Source organism: Pagrus major, chromosome 1 (genome assembly GCF_040436345.1).
Source record: "Pagrus major chromosome 1, Pma_NU_1.0".
Taxonomy (NCBI): domain Eukaryota; kingdom Metazoa; phylum Chordata; class Actinopteri; order Spariformes; family Sparidae; genus Pagrus; species Pagrus major.
In genome coordinates, this window is record NC_133215.1 from 31,431,176 (window position 1) to 31,452,571 (window position 21,396).

Below are 21,396 nucleotides of genomic sequence, written 5' to 3' on the forward strand. Positions count from 1 at the left end.
AAACAATATTGTGCAGTTAAATATCTGAGGAAGTAATTATAAAGATGTTTTCCGGATACAAGTTCTGTTGTTCCACCTGTTCATATTTTATTATGGCACTTTTTCCTTGTATGTTATCGTAGATGTTCTATGGGGAAATCCCTGGTAGGATTCAATTGGCCGCGCTCTATGAAATGATATGATGGAGATAGATAAGCAGGCTCTGTGCTGTTGACAGGCTGGTCGGGTTACAGAATACTAGATTGTGTCTGATTGTGACTTTAGGCAGCAGCTCTTTTCAAGAGGATCATATTTTCTTAATCCTCTTTGTTGTTGATACAAAATTGTTAGGTGATGCGCTGCCGTGCTGAGCAGTAGAGTTATGATATAATGTAAGTTTTATGTCATTTTTGTGTCCTTGGATGTTTCAAGCACTATTCATTATCCTTTAATTAATTTCAACAGTTAAATATGTATTGGTTTTAATTTCCATAGTTCCTGTAGCTGGTGAGCGCACTAGATTTCCTCTATCCTCCAAAGTCTTTATGGTACATCATTTACAGTAAGGTTGCCTTGTTAATTTCCATTTGTTTGCATACAATCTTTACAATACCATAAACAGTGACTTCACACTCAAAGATGGTAAGTTAGCCAACAGTGTGTGGAACCCTCTGACCTTGTGCTGACAAAGCATGTCGGCTACGCCCCCGCCCTTACTTCCTTTTTTTAACATAGGACTTTGCACTTCATAGCTCAGTGTTTGCTCCCGTTAGCAGTGTGGTGTGTGTGTTTGCTCAACTGTGATTAGGGATTATTAAGGCGATCTCTCGTGTCGTCGGATGTGTCTGTGTCAGTGATCATCTTTGTTCATTTTAGGCTGTGGGTTGACTCCATTCAACAAACAAATCTGGCTGCACTCGGTAATAATAAAACGAGACAGAGTTATGATGTAATTAGGTTCTGAATGAGCTGTTGAAGGCAAACAAACATTACAAAGAGTGTGAATGAAAGACCAATATGTGTGGCTCACTGACTAATGTTTTTTGAGTGTGTGTGTATGCATGTGTGTGTCTGAAATGTGTGTGAAAGCCTGTTTTTCAGCTCTGTTTGCCACCAGCGTGTGTTTACACCGACCTCACCCGCCCCTTGTTGCTCTGCTTCATAGAGGTCTTGTCTTACAGGTTTGTCCACACGCCCACACGTAAACACACACACATGCTTTGAAACAAACACCCACGTGGGGCGTGGAAAGAGCCCGGCCCTTTTATACTGCTTCTCTGCCTCTGGTCAGCCTGTTGCTCTCTCCTCTTCCAGGAATGAGTGTGTGACAGGTGTCTCTGCAGCGAAGGCAGCAGGCAACCATCTCTCTATCAAACACACACAGCACACTCAGGATGGCAGGGGAGTGTGTTCCTGAGGGTCGGGACCTGAAAGAGATGGGCGAGGAGGAACTGTGGGAACTGATTAACGACAACCGCCACCGGATCTCATTGGGGGTGCGGCCGTGCATCTTGATCCCGTACCTGAGGCAGGCCAGGGTGCTCACAGAGATGGACGAGGACGAGATTGTGTCTTGCCACAACCTCACCAACCGCAGCATGAGAACAAGTGAGACTTCTGACTGAACTTGTTGCTCTTTAGATTGAAAGCCTCTCCATGGAATGTTTAAGTACCGCAGTCTGACCCAGTTTGTAGTGTTGGAGTGGAGACTGTTTTGTTATCTTTTACTGCACCTGATTTGTTTGCGCTGACTGTTGAGTACATTGCCAAGAGAAAGAGCAAATTCCGGCAACTCTTCAGTACGGAGAACAACTTTTTATTAGTAAAACCAACATGTTATGTCACTTGACAGAGTTTGAGAGTGTGATTCTCCTGTTTATTAAGATGGTTTTTCAAATTGCCAAGAACTATTGTTAGTGTGAAATGAAAAGTTCGTGCTTTAACTTCTGAAATACGAGGAAACTTTTTTTTCCTTGCTGATTTGGTCAATAATTTAAAGGGCAACCCATCAATTCTACACAAAGTGTGTTTACAGCTCTTGAGGAGTGTTATTGCGAAATGTAATTAAAAAAAATGTAAGTTGCATTGTGGGTAATGTAGGCGCCAGGTTCTGAAAAACAGTCAAGTGGTCTAGCATTACTTTCCTGTAAGACTTGTATTCATTATGGACAGTTTAAAAAACAAATTATCAAAATCGATACAGCAGAGCCAGAGATATCACCTTTTTATTCCACACATCCTTCTTTTTTAAATCTTGCCGCCTACATTACCCACTATGCAATTTAACGACTAAGTGGCATCACTGGAGGCAATTTGTCAGATTACATGCAGATTCCTCTGGTGCCACATAAGTCTTTATACTACTTTTTGACATATGCAGTAGTACTCCCCAAGACCTGTAAAGACACTTGAATGTCTAAAATTGCCGGAGTTACCCTTTAATGATCATCATATCTTTAGGTGAAGTCTGTTGATTGAAAGGTTAGCGTTGGAGTTCCAATTTTTCTCTACTGTTTCCAGGCTATATGTTGGATCTGCTGAGGACCCAGGGAAGGAACGGTGCTGTGGCCTTGCTGGAGAGCCTGATGATCCACTACCCAACCCTGTACACCCAAGTCACCGGACGCAAACCCAGCACCGAGCCTTCAAGATTCAGTGGTCAGTGGCTTTTAGGTCTTCTCACATTTTAAGATTTGTCTCTTTGTTTCTCTTGGTGTGTGTGTGACTTGTGTTGCTCTCCCCACAGGCCTGATAAAGTACTCCGAGCTGACGGAGTATCTGATCAGAGCAGTAACAGGGATGCAGAAGGAGCTCCAGGAGGCGCGTTGCGAGGCCAACAGAATGAGTACACGCTGTGCCTCCCTGGAGTCCGAGATTAGGCAGTTAATTGAGCAGGAGGAGAAGTCCAGACGCCTTCAGTCGGAGAATGAACGCATGCGGAGACACTTGTGTTCTTTGCAGCACGAGGTCACCAAGCTGAAGGATGAGAAGTGTGACGTGTATATGCGCTACACAGCAGCCATCGAGGAAAAATCTGCTGTGAGCATGCGCCTCCATGACCTCAACCTGCAGGTCAGTGATCCTTACTAAAGTTTAAAGTCAGAAATACGTTGAATGAGTCTCTCCTCCCTGAAACACAAAACTGTGATCTCAGGGGAAAGTCCTCAAAAGGTCAGGGTTAGAGAAGTGAAATGTGAGCTTTGTATCTGGATGTAGATTGAGAAGATTATCCCATGTATGCCTCGGGAGGCTCTGTGAATACAGCCTCTGTAAAGATTTGCATAATGTCTTCTGTGGCTCTGGACGAGCTTTCGGTGATATCATTTGTGTAACCTCAGCTTGGGCTTGCAGACTATACTATAGCAGACGTCCTACTGTTTCAGTTCAATCAGGGGGCACAGAGTTTGAAAGATTTCTACCCATCACGGAGGGTCTAATAAATAGTTAAAATAAACTCTTTGGAGCATAACGTCCACTAGAGTGGAGAGATGTATTTTCAGTCACAGACAAAAGATGTACAAGAAAAATATAATTACAATCTGGATAAAAGTATTTCAAACATCTCTTATGTAGTAAAAATGTAGTTATTACCAATCTGGTTATCTGAGAATAAAAGGAGGCAACATCTATTCCAGAAATCACGTTTTATACCGTTGATGCAGATGGACAAAAAAAGATTTTTTTGGCATGACTTTTAAGAGTTTTTTGTGATTTAATAATTCATGCATGAAAGGGTTCATCACTGGAGTACTCCTTCAGTCAGGTGGCTCAGTATGCAGTGAAAGAGCAAAGATCCTTTTGAGGTGATACTGAACATCTGATGCTCTGTTCGAGTCACAACTGTAACATTTTATTTCCAGACCACAGATGACTTTAATGTAAAGCATAGCAACTTTTTTGTTGAAACAATTATTTGATGATTCAGTTAGTTGATTGACAAGAAATTAATCAACAATAATTTTGATAATCTATTCATCGTCAAGTAATTTAAAGAAAATGATTAGCCAGACCCAGCTTCTCCAGTGTGTGGTGCTTTCCTCTTTTATATTGAATATCTTTGACGACTGTGGGACTGCGGTAAGATAATACACACAATTTCAGGCCGTCACCTTGGCTCCTGGTCACATTTTTTAAATACATTATATAGACCATAATGTATTCATTAATTAATGAATTAAAATAAAGATAGATAGTGGGATTAATCATATTTGCAGCCCCATCAGTATTGTTGTTCTTGGCAGGTGTATCAGCTGCAGACTGAGCTGCAGAAGACACAGACAGAGAATGAGTTCCAGAAGCGACGCTCCCTCAGGTGTGTTTCTCATACTGCGACGCCACAACTGCAAGAGGAAGTCAGGAGTCTGCCCTGCCAGCAGGTGAAGGTGGAAAAACTGGACCCGGTGAGACTAGTCATTTAATTCTCTTGTTATCTGATAATCTACAGACAGTAAATGATTCAACAGCCACTTGTGTCTTTACGTTTGTGTCTCATCTCCTGTCACTGCTGTCTTCATCAGGCTCGTCAGGACATCCTGGCCCAGGACCTGGCTGAGGCCATAGACAGCCAGGTGGAGCTTGCAGAGCATCTCAGGTGTTACAGAGAGGAGAATGAAAAGCTGCTCACTGAGAAGCAAGGGGTGTGTATGTGTGTGTGTTTTTCTGTGCTTCACTCGTCATGGATCGGGAAACACCATGCAAATTCAGCAAAACATCTATGATGGAAAGTGCCATTTGAAGATCCCACTGCTACACAGTATCATGACGTGCAAAGGCCTTTCCCCAGAGGGATTTTTTCAAATTAAAGCTACTTTCTGAGCATTCTATCACCTGAGAGAGAACAGTGTCCGTGTGTGCCTTAGCGGTGCATTCACTTGCTCAACAAATCCTGTACATGTCTAATACTGTCTTGAAAACACTTGAGGCCACATTGGTGTAATGTGTGTGTATTTGCATTCAGCTCTTGGATCAGAAGGAGTGCCTGAGCCTGCAGGTGCAGCAGCTGACCCTGGACTGTAACATGCACCAGCAGAAGAATACTGTGATCCAGAACCAGATGAGAGAGCTGCAGGCAGAGAGAGACCAGGTAAGAAACTGATGACAATCCCATCACTTAAACTTTCCAAGTAGTATTTTCTGCTTTTGATGTATTTATATGTCTTGCCTGGAACATATCTTCCATGTGTATTCCATGTGTGTATTCTGTTGACATGTAAATCAGACAGGTGTCAGCAGTGTTGTTGTGGAAACTATCAAATATCAACCAGCTTTCTTGACTCCCCTTCTGGAAATATAGTACGCTACTGTTATGCTTAAATAAACATGTTGTATTCCAGTTGCTCTTTTAAACATTACTGAGGCTTGTCTTCCAAGAATAATGATACAAAATATCCACCCACTCCCTAACAACTGTCAGGTCTCCATGAGCAAATCACATACTGTAGGTGCCAGCTGCTCCACTGGAGCTGTGCTGTAACCCACAATACAGAACCAATACTACTTGACAGCTCCTGTATGTAATTAGTGGATCATGCTTGCTGAATGATGTGTGACACACAGGATCTGCATGAAGCAGTTGTGATGTTGGCGCACCTTGCTCTTTCATTTTAAAAAAGGACTGGCAGAGTCACAGAGTAAAGCTTTTGCACACCTGTGCTTTGACAGGCGCGTGGGAGAAGAACAAGGGCCGACAAAATCTGAACAAAATACTTCTGCACACTGTTCACCTCATTTCCAATCAAGAATTAATTATAAAAACAACATTTCAGTACTCCCTCTGTAGATACATAGGGCTCATTCTGAGGTGACTCAAACACAATTCTTAGTCTCAGGTGATTATACACAACTGAAAACATTATCATGAATATTTTATTCAATTTCTGCCAATATATCCCCCTAAATCCTACACACTGGACCTTTAAGAATTAAGATTAAGAAAGCAGCTCCATATGTACCACTACCACTTGTCCTTAAAAGACATATGCAGCAATCTTTCTTGAAAGTCTTATTGCATGATTGCAGTATGAGGGTTTCTATCACGTATTATAAAGAGAGAGAGAAGTATATGACTCAAACATCATTCATGTATTGTTACTGAGCTGTCGTGTTCAGAAGAATGTGTCAAAAGATAGAAGGCTGCCAGCCACAGGCGCCACACTGACAACATCCTGCATACCAACACCTCCTTGTTGGAGGCATGTGCATTGATACTTATTCTTTCAAACAATGAATGACTGAGACATGTGGATATCCACGTTTTGAGTTACAGCTGGTGCCTTACAAGTTAAGCAATAATGGTTATCATGGTGGTTTGGTTTCTACACACAACGCCTTGTTTAACATGAATTCCAAACAAGGAGTGCCTGTGCGCAGTGGATTCTTTGTAAAATGAAGTACGGTGTAGCATAAATATGAACTTTTGCTTCTAGGCATACCTGTCCAGAGATGAGGCCCAGGCTATGATCGCCCGCGTCCTGGCTGAGAAGGACACCCTGAGGTGTCAGCTGATGGAAGTCCAAGAGCGAGTCTTCAGCCTGCAGACCAAACACAGCCCCATAGAACAACTGGAGACTTGTGATGTAATTTCTGACACAAACACAAACTGTATCAGCTCTAATGAACACACAACACATACAGAGCTAATAATGTTAATGCAGTGCAATGTGTTTGTTTCAAAGGACATGGACTGGGGGAGCCCAACATCCAGCTGTGAGGACTCCGAGTTCCCATCTCGTCCTAGACTACGCCGCATGGATGCACTCAATCCCATGTCTCTCAGTCCCTGCCATCCAGAGGTCAGCCACAATTATTTTACTAGCTTCTGGGTATTGAGCAATACTTTTTTTTAACTCTGACCAAGTACAGTAAACTAAAGCCACCACTGAATTGATCCTACCAACAAATATTATCTTTGTATTGGAAGTCTCATGTGTCTGATACATGTATTCCTTTGTGCCACAGATCTCGAAAAAAAACACATAAATGAGCAATACCTTTGCACTGGGTGACATGTTCCTTCATTGTGATGAACAGTCAAACCCACATATACCAAAGCTACTGTAAATACCCACAGACTATCATGAAGATAGATCCCAACGAATACACCATTTACTCCTTTTTGAGTAACATTTGCTGACATCTGCAGTGACCAACTGTTTTGGGAAATGAGTTCGGCTCTTAAAGGTGTTATTGATAACATTCAGACACTAAATGTGGCTTTCCGTCTCGCCCCTACCATTGCATTCATGTCAGAACTCTGCTGCTGTTCAAACCATCTGCCCCCTCAAGTGGTTGCCAGTTTGTTGCTTGCTAACGTTATGCTGGCCGCAGATTGTAGAACTCAGCCATCTTTAAGTTTTTTCCACAAACTAGCAACTAACCAGACTCTAGATTGCTACCAAAACACAGATACCACATGATTCTAACGCTGTTATACTGTTGGCTCACAAACCTTGTTAGGAGCTGGAACCAGCTGACAGAATTCTAACACAGAGATAAACAAAACAATCATTTTGGACCCGACATACATTTTTAAATTACTGATTCACAATCATAGTAATGTTTAATTAAGGGGCATTATGCAATTTTGGAGAAGATATTCAAACTCGGAATTGTAATATTTATAATATTAATGAGGTAATAATACAAACTTCTAAAAAATATTGATTTTATCCATAACTGAATAAACAAGCTGTTCTCAGGGGAAAATTTGGTCCCCAGAGAACTGTTTGAAGCTACGAAAGTGGCGGGGTCCGCCAAATATAAACAAAGTGAAACAGTATGAAATTTAACGTCAGTTTGTTTATTCATTTTATTCAGTCGTGAAAACGAAGAGTTTGTTTATTTAGTTTGTTTAGGCTTAAAAAATCAGTCAAAAGTCATCTTTCTCCTCTGATTAAAATGTCTGCCCCAAAACTACATAGTGCAGCTTTAAGGAAAAGAGATACTTTTATTCTGCACCTTTCTACAAGTTCATTTAAAAAAAGCGATCTTTCTACATAGAAAATGTTATCATTTATCTTAAAATAAAATAATGCTTTTGCAATATGTCTTTAGATTTAGATGAATGTTTACGGTAGAAACCAATGGGGTTGGAGCTGAGTGCCATAGTGGGACAAACACATTAAACATTTTAAATAAGGCCAGCCTTATCCTTTACAACAACATTAAAGATTTGTATATTTTGTATATATTGAAAAAAGTTACTTTTGGTATCTGTATGAAAGCTCTAAATTATTGTATTGGCACCTGTAGACTTTATATCTACTTTTATCAGTCACTATATTTAAGACTGATCATTTTGCCTGATATTTTCTTTATTGTTGCACTTTTTTTTATAATGTAATGAATTCATATTTGTGTTTACATGTATGCTATGTGTATCTATATGTATGTGTGCAGAGTGAAGATGCTGTGATCAGTAGTGTCCGGTCCCGAAACGCAGAACCCCCCGGTCCAGAGTCCCTCCGCAGAAGGGAGGAAGCTCTATATGCAGACAGCAGGTGCGTTTGTTTCCGCATTCCTCCACAGTTAATGTCACTGTGTGTTTGTGTTAATGCTTGTACTCAAAAATAGATTATTAGTTCAAGGCTGTTGGAAGCAGACCCTCCAGACAGGATGACTTGATGGTGTTACTGACCTCTGCATTCCTTTCTGTTGGCATGATGGCATCCAGGTGTATTATGATTAACAGAAATACGAGGGGCCTAACTGGGATCAGATGGTACCAAGAAAGATACAAATAAGTGTGATCATGAGTTTAAGATAGAAAGCTGTAAACAGAGGGTGTTGAGGAGCAAGACAAACAATAGTGAGTACATACTGTCAAAAGACTTTATAGGTTTTTGTTCAGGCTCCTCAGTTCTTGCGTCACTGCTCAATGGAACGTTTGTGTTCCCAAGTGTGAACAAAAGATTCAGCTTTGTCATCATAAGGCCATAATCATTCCTACCCACCAAACCAGTCCCTGATTGTAGTGCAGCAGATACTCATGACACAGCATTTACTTTGTTTATTTAAGTACTAAACTTAGCATTGTCAGTGTTTGTTTGTGCAGACAGAGGCATAAAGAGAGAAATCTGACGGAGGTATTTCATGTAGCTGTTGTCTTTTTTTCTCCCTTGAAGCTTGGAAACAGCAGACACTGATTCTCTATTGGAGGACTTTGTGTTTCTCCCCGACAGTATGTATAGAAAACAAATGAATTTTCTTTGTTTAAGTGGGTGTCTGTGAGTCTGTTTGTGTTTCTGTGTGCAAGGGGTGGTGGTTTGCTGTTGTGTGACATGACCTTTCATTAGCTGTTGTTCAGTGTTGTACCTTTGCCAGGGCTGTAAAGTGACACATTAACTCCGGCACATTATTTCCAGGGAAACAACCTTGATGCCAAATCATTAAACAGCCTCTCCTTTGTTTAGTGGGGAGTGAAGACAAGCAGACGCCCAGGCTTTCCTCTTCTAATGGCTCCAGCAGTGATAGGTGAGGCGGTCCACTGGACCAACATTGTTATGAATGAGGATTCTCAGATTACTGAGGTTTTGTTATTGAGTAGAACGGACAGCAGCCAACCTGACTGTGTGAGGTATACTTTAAACTGAAGGACATGCAATCCATACCATAAACTTGATAGAGGGTATAAAGATATTGTAAATTAATCATCAATAATCAGTACTACTGAATTACACATTGCATATACACCTTGTAGCCCATGTACTGACCTAGATTTAATAATAAATCCTGATATGAGATATACAGTAAGAAAATGTGGCAGTATCATTTTCAGTGTTTTGATTCAATCGGCACACTGGATTTGAAATGAGACCATGACTGAGGCTAAAGTGGTGACTCTCACATTTAAAACAGTACTCCCCCAATTTAGCATTGCTTTGCTACAACAAAAAAGTATCAGAATCTATTCAGCAGAACCAGGGATATCTTTATTTTCATTTTCTTTTTTCTTGCCAAAACCTGGCGCCTACATTACCCAAATTGCAATTCAACCATCGACAGTTGAGTAGGAGATTCTGGTGTGCTATGCTAGTGGCAGCTAATGTACCTTGGGGCCTTTAGCCTCAATCAGAGATGAGGGGCAGGCTACAGAGGTCTGGTAAGCTCACTTCTTTGAACCCCCCAGATTTGTAACGTTTTCAAACTTGTAGTCATTAGTCCCAAAGGACACTGACTCAAGCGATGTCACTCTTATTACCTTTTATTAACGGTGAAATATTCAATGTGCAGTGCAATGTTGTTGACCAGCCAAGTCAGTTCTCTGACCTCAGTCCATCTAAACAACGGAGCATGTGTTTCACTTGATAAAGGCAAAAGTAAACATGGCTGCAGTTGTTCTGGCAGAGCGTCAACAGGGAAGTGTCCACTGTATCTGTGGGTCACTGACTTCAGAAAATGATTTACTGTAAAACGTTTACTACTAATTATTCACTATGACTTTATTTAGGTTTACTTTAAATTGTCCAAAAAATATTAGCAGGTCTTTGAGGTTGTACTTTAAGCTAAATGCTGGCATGCTCATAATGACTGTTTTAACATGCTGATGTTTAGCAGGTATAATAATGTCACCATCTTAGTTTAGCATATTAGCTTGATAACTTTTGTTAATTAGCAACATTTACCATATAAAATATGAACAGAGCTTCCACGTCTGAACAGTACAGCCAATGCCCAAGTGCCTGGAACCTGCATTCTTTCTAATGGCCAGCAGGGGGCGATTCCAGTGGTTGTAAAAACCAGTCTGGTTGTATGTAAGCTAAGGAGAGAATGACCCTGGTTCTTGATGGTCTCAGTCACTAGTTTCAAGTCTTCTTCCCTTCAGCATGATGTTCATTCAGTAAATTATGTTCCCATTTAGAGTAAAGCAGATCATTCATCCCCACAGCCATCAGATTGTTTAACTCAAGCACTACCTGAACAATCACTTTCCACTCACTTTGTTTTTTGTAAATATCTTATTTTTTTCTATTTATTTTCTATTTAACTTTATGCTTATTTGTCTGATTATTTTTGCTGTACTTGTTGCATCTTGAGCTGTTGTAACAAGGGAATTTCCCCGTTGTGGAACAAATAAAGCCTATTTAATCTAATCTAATCTAAAACTGGTATGCCTTTGGGAGTGGCTACCTATTGAATGACAAGTTGCTACCACAGCATGTTCGCGGAATCTCAGTCAGATCCAATCAGAATCTCTCCTAGCTCCACCCTCTAATCCAAATATGGTCACTTCTGTCTCCAAAAACAAGATGGTGATGGCCATACTTCCCAAACCCTGGTCTTCAAAACAGTAATCCACAAACCAATGGTTGACATCACCGTTAGCTTACACATAATTGATGCTAATCACAACATAAACCTAAGGGCTGATAGGAATGTTAATTTTGCAGGTATTTACTTATAAAATAAAAGTATTGGACCAATGTTGATACTAGATTTAAGTTAAAGGAACAGTAAATTGTTACAAGTTTTTAAGTTTATGCCAAATTTCATGGCGATCCATCCAATACTGTTGCTGTAAAGACATTTCACTTTGACAAAAAAGTCAAGAATGTGTGAACAATACAAAGTGAGGGGATCACTGACGTCAGTGTCTAAACCGAATTTCATGGCAATCCATCTGATATTTGTTGAGATACTTCTGTCTGGGCTGAAGTGGTGAACCAACCAAATGACAATAAGAATCACTGAGCTCTGCGACTAGTGTGAGCGTTTGTTTGTCTAATGTAATCGTCCTCACATCAAAGCTGAGTTTCAGCACCTTAACTCATAGAAATTGTTTTACTTCAAATTCAATGTGCTAGAGTCCTGAGCCACTACAAAACTGAATCATTGTCCTACCACTGACAGACCACACTGTGTATAGCTGTATATTCTGTAAAGTATGAATGGATTTTGCCTGAGGTCTGCGAGAAATACAATTTTTCCTTTCCATGTCAGAAAACTAGGATCTTTGCGATGATCAAAATCTACTCTCTCACCAGCGTGTCAAGAACCTCACCTCCTCCCTTCCTGATGCGTTCTCGTCAGAAAGCAATCCGCATCAATGGCCGCCTGCTCAGCATCTCCTTACAGGGAGAGGCCCTGCTCAGCCAGCTGGCGGTGGTAGGAGGCAATAAGACCGGAGTGTTCGTGCACCGGGTGACAGAGGGGAGCGCTGCCCATACTGTCGGCATCAGCCCTGGGGCACAGATAGTGGAGGTGGGTTTGACTGTGTTTTAAACACTAATTCTAATCACTCTGCCTACATGAGGGCGTTTCTTATGGTATTGTTCTTTTACAGGTGAAGTACGAGCAGAACCAGAAGGCTCTGAGGATGGTGCTGGAGGATTCCACTTTAGAGGAAGCTATGTGGGCTCTCGGCCAGGTCAGGGGCATCTGTCACCTCTCCCTTCGGCCCAGGCAAGATGGTATGTCCCACAGCGTGTACATTTAACACTTTCTGCTCCTTGTTACCAGGATGGTATGTCTCATCATAAATCATTTCTTTATACTTTTTTGTGAAGCCGTTACATCCCACTCTGAAACATTTCTCCAATTTAAAAATTTTGAAACCAAAATGTTATGTGTCATGATAAAATAATTCATATAAGGTTACATTTCTTCATCTTTAAAACAAATTCATTTTGTGCCTGACTGCAGTACAGGGGCATTGGGACCACAACAAGGGATGTCAATTTTAAGTTTCGGGAAAAAAATAGCTTTTGCACACACACCTACGCAAACATATGTAAACATGCATGCAAGAGCAAAGTCGTAAGGCAGGACTGTGATATAACAAATCACAGTGAGTGCAACTTGGCATTATCTGGAAATAAATGTTTATGGCTTCATCTGATATGAGACCTGCCGGGAGCAGGCTGTATCTCATGAGATTAAAGGGATGGCCAGCTGCCACATGAGGTAACTCGCGTAACTGTGACTTGTTAAAAATAGCAACAGGATATAATGTTGATGGTCAGCCTGCTGTATTTACGTCTTTGTATTGCATCATTCAAAAATACTGCTGAGCTGCAATGTTCTTTGAAGTACACAACACTGAGACAGAATACAACTGAATAGCTTTATTAAACAGTTTTTTTTTATATACAAGGGCATCACAAACAAACACAGCCTGGTGTAAGTTAGAACAAAACATTAGTCTGTGTTATTTTACATTTCACTTGTAAAGCAATATTATATAATGTGTTACTGTTCCTAAAGTTCTTCAATTATATGCATAATGGGCAGACCAAACATGCCTTTTCTTCTTCTTGTCTCATTTTAAAAAAAAGAAACAAGTAATGTGTAATACACTACCTTTATGACTAACCTACCACTGTCTGTGTACAAGATATAAATATGATATACAGTGGCTTCAGTTATAGTGTCCATCTCTGCCTTCTCAGACTATGAGGCACTGCTGCATCAGCTGCAGAGCAATGTGACATCAACCGGAGACTCCTTCTACGTACGTGTCAACATGTCCTTCCCTGCCGGCCCCAACGGAACCCTGGCCGTGTCTTGCAATGACATCCTTCATGTGACCAACACACGACCTGCTGGCACTGAGGACTCATGGCACGCCAGCCAAGTTCACCCCTGTCAGCTACTGGACCTGCAGAGTGGAACTGTGCCCAACTATTACAGGTTGGTACACTGATATAGAGTATAGACATGTGGGGAGCAGGATCAGTTCAGTGTCTTGTCAGCTAGCATAGGTACGAAGTGAGAATTATCAGAATGCTTGAAACTGGAAATTTGTAATGAATTCCTGATCACACAGGGCACAGCGACTTCTTATTCGAGCAATTGAAGAGATGAGCTTTCAAAAAAAGAAGTCTCAAAAGGTGAATATAAACTGAAATACTGCCACTCAGTGTGACCCCATCCAAAACGTCACTGTGAACTCATTCCAGGTATAATCCCACTCTCTTACCAGTTTTGGCGTGCGGTGGCCCAAAATAACAAGAAAGCAGTGAGGATTGTCAGCACTGGGCGCCAGGGAAGGAACCCACTATGGGTCAGTGTGGAGGAGGAGAAGACCAAGAGCACAGACGCAGGTACAATAGATTGCAAGAACACAGTCTTCTTTTATTATCTCTTTAATCTGCTGTGTGCTAAACCTATTTAATGTTTGTTTTTTTTTTCAATGAAAGCATTTAACTTTCTCACTGTGTATATTACTTCCTATGCAGGTGACACATCTGCAGCCAAAAGTTGTTTATCCCTCATGCCCTACACCCTGGTAACCCCCCACTACCCACCCATCTGCAGGCCTGTTCTGCTGCTGCCCAGCGTCCTGGGACGCACGCTGAACAAGAAGCTGGCAGGCTGGCAAGGCTTTCAGCTCTGTGAGCCAGGTAAGAGATGCTGAGCATTTAGCTTTTATATCTGTTTATATTTAATGTGTCGTTGAAGACAAATCTTTAGGTACGGTGGAGGGACGCAGTTTCCTGTGCTGACAGATAAGTCTGTTTGACTTGACAGATCTCATGTTTGTCTGTTGCTGCAAACAAGGATGGAAATAAACTTTGTGAATAAATAGTAATAAAAATCATTGAGGCTATAAAGACAGGAAATGTGTGTCAGTGTTCTCTGCAGCAATAAGATCAAATGAAAACCGATGACATGATGACATGTAGAAGAAAATCAAATAAGAAAACCTGCAAAGTAGATCAGATGGACCGTTCTGAAGGTAAAATAACAGACAGACAGACAGACAGACAGACAGACTTTATAGTTAGATAATGCAAAAACTAAAGTTAAAGTTGCCTTGCCATAACTTGTGTTATGTGTTATGTGTGTTTATAAAAATATACATCATTGTGACTTGATCTTACCATACAACCTCATTACTTCTCTCATTCTCCCTCCTTCCCCACCCCTCTGCTCTACAGAGGTGCTGAGCTCCAGCGAGCATGCAGCTAAACTGCAGAGGTCTGAGATCCTGGAGGAGTGTGAGCAGGGAAGAAACTGCTGCTACACCCTGCAGAGTGTCGTGAAAGTCATGAAGAAGGTCAGAACATTCAGCACAAACACAGATTCTATTATGGACACATCGCGGCAGTCTTGAGTTCCAATGATTTCTACAACTCTGTGACATGTGATCAGCGGCAAACTTCAGTCGAGCTTTAAGGTGTCACGTCTGGAGCCAGGGCTGCTTTCTTGCACCGCAGCCTCTCAGCCAATGGCGATGCATAACACACGACTGTGGACTCTGTCACCTGTCTTCCAGCAGCTTCTAATTCATTGCAGGCTTGCTTTTTGGTGGTTTTTGACTCTTGACCATCCTGACCAGTTTTCTCTCAGCAGCAGGTGGTAGTTTGTGTTTTCTTCCTGATCGTGGCAGTGACACAACTGTGCCATGCACTTTATACTTACAAACAGTTGTTTGCACAGTTGATCTTGGGACCTGTAACTGCTTTGAAATGGCTGAAGTGACTTTCCTGACTTGTTCAAATCAATAATGTGCTCTTTCAGATCAATGCTGAGCTCCTTAGACTTTCCTATCATAGTATTTGTGGCTGAGTCTAATGTGTGTATCAAACAAGCCCTATTAAAATGGGCCCAGAAAAGTCACCAGCTGTTATCAATCAGAATCAGTCAGAAGAAGTTAAGAGGCCATGCTAAGAAGAACATTTGATTTACACAACTTTGTATAATCACTAAAACTGATCGTTCAGGTTGCTGTATGTATATTTTTGACACAGCAGATTCAGTCTCATTTTCAGAAGACTTATAATGAATTCACTACTGAACCAAACTTCTTGAATGTTTTTTGTGACAAAGTAGTTTGTGTTCCACTCATTCATCACAGAAAAAATGAGAGTTGTAGAAATCATTGGAACTTAAGACTGCCATGATATACATACCCTTTAAAGCGCATATGTAAACTTTTGACCATTACTGTAGGTTACCACTCGAATGCAAACAGCATCTGCCATTTTTATTTCCCTTGATATAAATATAAATAATTTTTAATGATATTAATTTATAAGTATGTGTTTCTAAATTGAAAAGTAAGCATTTAATTTAAATTTAAAAATCCTCCTCATCCTACAGGGGATTCACTGTGTGCTGCCATTGGGTCTGGACTGCGTGCGTCGACTGCACCGGGCTGAGATCTTCCCTATTATCATCTTCATTGGCCAGTCTGCACGTAGTGCACGTAAACTGAGGTAAATTCTACTCCTCCTTCATATCAGGACTCTGATATCATGTTTAGATAATCACTACAAGCACTCAGGGAGAGGAATGTGCACTGATGACCCCACTGATATCTGCCATGGTTTCCAAGCTCTGGAGATACATTTTGTCCATAGATAAGAAAGGGGACAGTACAAATCATACAATGCAAACATTCACTCTTAATCAGTGTTTATATGCTGTACAGTATATCCCCATTATCTCTTCAGTCATTTGTTGCCTCTATATTCATCTTAGTACACAACAGATCTTGTTAAACAGTTTGTGTTGTGTGTATGTTGCTGCGAACCAGGAAGGAAATTTCAACTCCAACTGAACAGTAATAAAAATTAAACAATAAAATAGCGATACCAATGACAGAGACCCTTAAGACAGTACAGTGGATACTCTTCTCTTCCATGTTGCATCATATAAAATGATTTACAGTAACTTTAAATGTGTGTTCAACCTTTGAATGCACTGTATCATATCATCAGTTTGTGATGTTCAGTGTATTCTAGTTTTTCTATTATCATTACTTCAATATTATGTTTTCCTGGATGATGTTCAACCCCCTGACAAACTTAATCATCTGTGTTATACTGTAGGTCAAAAAAGAGAGCATGAGAATAAATCAGAGCACTCTGACACTGAAGGAAAAAAAACAAAACAAAAGTGATGTCCTCTTGTGGCTGCTATGTGGTCTCTGCTGTTACAGGAAAAACTGGTATCTCTGGCTCTTCAATGACGACTTCTCCAAGTATGATTGCTGACAGTTCTATGTCTAGAGAGAAACCCGTTCCCTCTGACTCTGAGGTGCTGACATCAAAGCGCTGATATTTTAAAGAACGGAATAATTTTTTTTTACGTCAACCGCAATCGGAGCAGTGAAGAAACGTACTAATATGATGCCACTTGGTCTACATTTGAACAGAAAATAGATCCAATAATGACCATTCACTTTATTTCCTTCATTCTTCCTATACTTTAAAAACCTTTAAATCAATACATTTTCTTAATTTCCCCTATATTTGCAGGTCCAAGCTGCAGCGTCACGGCCAGTCAGAGGAGCAGCTGCTGGTGTGTTCAAGAAGCGAGGAGCCGCTGCTCGACAAGCTGCCTTGTCTGTATCACAGTGTGGCTCCAGATTCCTGGTGTGACCAGGCGTCCCTGCTGACCAGCCTGCGTACGATCATCTGGGAGGAGCAGAAGAAGATCGTCTGGGTGGAGCCTGACCTGTGGTGATTTAGAGGACAGAACAGAGAGGAATCTTAGAAAATAGAAAAATAATAGAAAGACAGTAGGTTTTGTTTTTGGTTTTTTTTTGGCTAATATGATTATTTCAGAAGACTATAAACAAGCTTTACAAGAAATATTTGTAAACATATGTATGTATCTATGATACTAATGAGTAACTGGGTGAATGAAGAACTCTATAATGTGCAATAACCTGTGCTATTGAAGATTTTATGAAGCTGTATCACTATTTGCTCTACCCAGAAATATTTTCTTTACTGTGTTGCCTCCCTTTTTGAGGCATTTGTTGAAAGCAAACACTGATGTGAGGTGACATTTATCATTTAAACATACTGTAATGACTTGTATGTACTGTATCTCTACAGTATGTTGTAGATCATTTCCCACTATGAGGGATTTTCTTTTAATGCTCTGGGATCTGTCATAATCTTCATCTATGCTTAACTAGATTGCTACAGTCTGTTGTGATTAGATGTTTTATATTAATTAGTGTGAGGCGAATGAATTGTAACATTATGTTTCTTCTTCTGCAGTAGTTTAAGTTCACGATTTTAGGATTAATCTTGCAGGCGAGGTGATGAGAGTCAGCTGAGAGTCTACATCATGAGAGATCTGATCTGTATCCTGTATGTTGACTTCATGTTAACGCAGTTCTTTCCCCCCTCTTCTCACTGGATGTCCTTTTCCTCTACATGGTGCTGCCATTAACATTCAGTTCTTAAAACATAACTGCCAGCTATTCAAAAACTATTCATGACATGCCTTGCGATTTCTGTCAATTTTTTTGGCAGTGTGTGTCATTGACAATATTAAAAACATGTAGCAATATTTAATAGTTTGGCCTAGTTGGGCCTGGGCCCACCCACATGGCACCACATGCCCACCCAATCAGAAGGCTTCATGATGGATCATGATGAATAGCAGTGTATCAATTATCTGACCAGGGAACCAATAAAAAATGTAAAAAAAAAAACAACAAAATCTGGTCTGATCTTGTTTACCATATGATATTGATAGGTCAGACTTTTTAAACTGGCAGTGCATTTAGCAAATACCAGATTGTGAGAAGTCTAATATTTAAGGTTACTGAGCATGTTGTTGTGATGTGTACTTGTATCCATGCACTTGATAGGGATGCTGTTGCATCTGTCAGCTGTGTGTGTTTGGGAACAAGTGGTGACTGCACTGGGCTACGTGATGCTGTTATTGTTCCTCTTGGTGCCTGTAACATTACCTATGATGTGGCTCATTTAATTAAACTGATTATTCAGGCAAGTAGTTGTAATGTCCTATTTTAGCCAGCATGTGTTTCAGATCCTGATAAGAAGGATTGTTTATTGGGTGGTGTACAGGCCCACCTAATTTTCTCTGTGCACACCCACACTATGATTTCTGCCTCTGCTACAGGTTTTACTTCATTAGAAGTTTAAAGATCATAATTTCCATGAAGCATAATGTTGGAATCGCATTACTATTTCCGGATTTATTTTTATCCCCAGGGTTTTATAATCCCCCCTGCCCCACCCCCCAGGCGGTGGAGGTGGCAGGACCTGCAGCAGCAGCGGCAGCAGACCTGCTCCCACGAGAGACAGATGCTCCTCCAGTGGTTTCCAGGTAAGCTGTCAGTTGAATGTCATTAAAATAAATAAAGCTTCTTTTTTTAATTATGTGACACTAAATAAAGAAGCTAATAAGGCCACCGGTGTGCCATACATAAGTCCAGCCAGACAGTCCAAGTGCCTGCTCATTACTCAGCAAATTTTAGCTAGCTAGCTAGTTTAGCTAATGTTAGCTACTTCAGTCATAATTATCTAAAAAGCTATTTTAAACGGCTCACGTAACGGCTACTTTAGCTAATGTTATGGCTTTAGCAAACTACAGTATTACCAAGAATGTGTTTCCAACATTTGAAATGCACTTAAAATGTGTTGTCTAGCTAGCTAGCTGTCGGGTTGGCGGGACTAGTCATAAGCTGCCACATAGAAACAAACACAGCAATTGATGGTCATCAAGTGAGGAACACAGCGTCTGATTGGTTGACAGAGTCAAATAAATAATCACAGAAGAAATTAAATGTTGGATTTATCATTATCTTTTGATTTTACAACGTTAAAATGTTATTTTGCCATAGATGGATGTACAATATTTGTACAGCTAAACATCCGGCTTCAGATGAGCCGGGTTCAGATGAGAGGTTTTGATGGTACCTGACTGCATTGCCCACAGCAACTCAATAATTTATCAGAATAATGTTATAAATTGATATTGATTGTCCCCCTTCTTCCTACCTCTTATTATATTTCAATCAGGAGAGACTAGTGAATGAAGTGACGAAAATGTTTATTACAGCGGATGATGTGTGATATGTTACAGCAGATGATAAGCGATAATGAGCCTTGTCAGAAAGTCTTTGGTGCTTAGACTCTACAGGGAGATTTCATGATCGAAGGGCATCTGAATCCACCCATGGAGTCCAGACAATGGTGGTGGATGATGACTCTTCTGAGACAGATGGGCTGATGAAACGATGAAGCAGGTGAATCTGCAAAGAGTGGGGGGCTATGGGGAGGTGGAAGGCACACACAGAACAGCGGCATGAATGAACTAGAGGCAGGAGGCAATCGTATTTAAAAAGACAGCAGCAAGATGACAGGATAACAGTGAAGGTGTGTCGCTGATGTTCCCGGCTGGTATGAAAGGATCATATGAGAAATAAACGAAGGACAGAGCATGTGAAAGAGAAGTCTTCCTGTTGGAGCTTTCATTAGAGCTTCATTATAAATACTTGTGTTGTTAAGTGTGCCTTTTGGTTGACAGCACAAAGAAGGAGAGAAAAGGAGAGCGAGACAGAGAGCAAGAGCCAAGAATTCAAGACCACATAGTTGTAATGCTGATTCAGCTACTATTTTGCCCACATTGTCAAGAGCTCCAGAATGATTTCACATTGCTGAGCGGTGTATTGAAGTAGGCTACAGTTATCAAATGTCGATTCTCTACAAACTCATCCAACATTTATTTGCGTCATAAATATTCTCTTTATGTCATCGTCTGGCTGCATGGGTGGTATATGTTTGTGTGTGATTGTCACTGCAAAGAGGGGGAGAGGAGGATAGAGGGCAAGAGAAAAGGAAGAACCAGATGAGATAGTTTACAGATAGAGAAGATTGTTGTAGTGCAGAAAAGGACATGTTTAACTGTGGAAAAAAACATTAAATCCACAATAGAATTTTCCATGTGGAAGCTGAGCACCACTAAAGGTCGTATCACCCCTGCTTTAGAACGTAGCGCTCCAGAGAGACATTTACGTTAGTAACCATGTTACGTCATACTCGACATTGTGGATCCCTGAGTCAACTTACTGCTCGGTATGTCCGATTTTTCTCATCAGTCCTATTCAACTCCACAGGGTGAGACAGACTGGTGCACGCAGCTCAGCTTGAAAAGCACTGCTCCAGCAGTACTGTACACTGTTTTTGCTTTTGGTTTTTTTTTTTGTTTATTTTTCAGAAAACGTACCAACTCCACATCTATTTTTTACTTGCCTGATTGGTAACAATAATGTTGAGAGGAGAAGCCTTACAGAGCTTTGGGGTTTTCCTTTTAATTGTGCCCCAAAGACAAGCTTCTGGGCTTCAAACTCAGGAAACAGTTACATTTGCACCTTGTACCTTGTACAATTGGTGGCTTTTAAAATATATAGCAGCGCTTCAATACTGAGGCTGAAACACCACCACACCTCGCTGACATTCATAGGTTTAGTCTCATATGTGTCCAATAAAGTGCAAGAAGCCTACTGTTAGATATATATACGATGGTTCAGACCTGCTGCATTGAATATAGACATTACAGTGTGACGGTACAGTAAAATAATCACATGTTGTCAAAAAAGCCTGGTTATAAAATGTTTTTGCCTAATGAAGCTCTAGTGAAAGTTCACACAGGAAGACTACTCTTTTTCGTGCTCAGTCCTTTGTTTAATTCTCATAACATTCAACC

The 21,396-nt window shown here is 40.7% G+C and overlaps 1 protein-coding gene across 1 annotated transcript; it reads left to right on the plus strand.

Moving 5' to 3' along the window:
• The first annotated feature begins 1,293 nt into the window (after positions 1–1,293).
• On the plus strand, positions 1,294–18,675 carry card14 (caspase recruitment domain family, member 14). Its single transcript, XM_073474426.1, has 20 exons — positions 1,294–1,587; positions 2,500–2,637; positions 2,726–3,051; positions 4,221–4,379; positions 4,497–4,616; positions 4,937–5,062; positions 6,405–6,554; positions 6,654–6,770; positions 8,377–8,477; positions 9,102–9,157; positions 9,390–9,450; positions 11,961–12,177; positions 12,260–12,386; positions 13,365–13,605; positions 13,742–13,805; positions 13,898–14,018; positions 14,154–14,318; positions 14,856–14,974; positions 16,021–16,136; positions 17,181–18,675. The coding sequence occupies exons 1-20, from the start codon at positions 1,374–1,376 to the stop codon at positions 17,386–17,388; spliced, it is 2,946 nt and encodes a 981-aa protein (XP_073330527.1). The 5' UTR covers positions 1,294–1,373; the 3' UTR covers positions 17,389–18,675.
• The last annotated feature ends 2,721 nt before the right edge of the window (positions 18,676–21,396 follow it).

What these genes read in the sequence shown, in the direction of transcription:
- card14 (XM_073474426.1), top strand. Translation starts at nt 1,374, where the DNA reads ATGGCAGGGGAGTGTGTTCCTGAGGGTCGGGACCTGAAAGAGATGGGC. An exon ending in TGCAGGCAGAGAGAGACCAG is followed by an intron (nt 5,063 to 6,404) that starts GTAAGAAACTGA and finishes TTTTGCTTCTAG; the next exon opens with GCATACCTGTCCAGAGATGA. An exon ending in GACCAAGAGCACAGACGCAG is followed by an intron (nt 14,019 to 14,153) that starts GTACAATAGATT and finishes CTTCCTATGCAG; the next exon opens with GTGACACATCTGCAGCCAAA.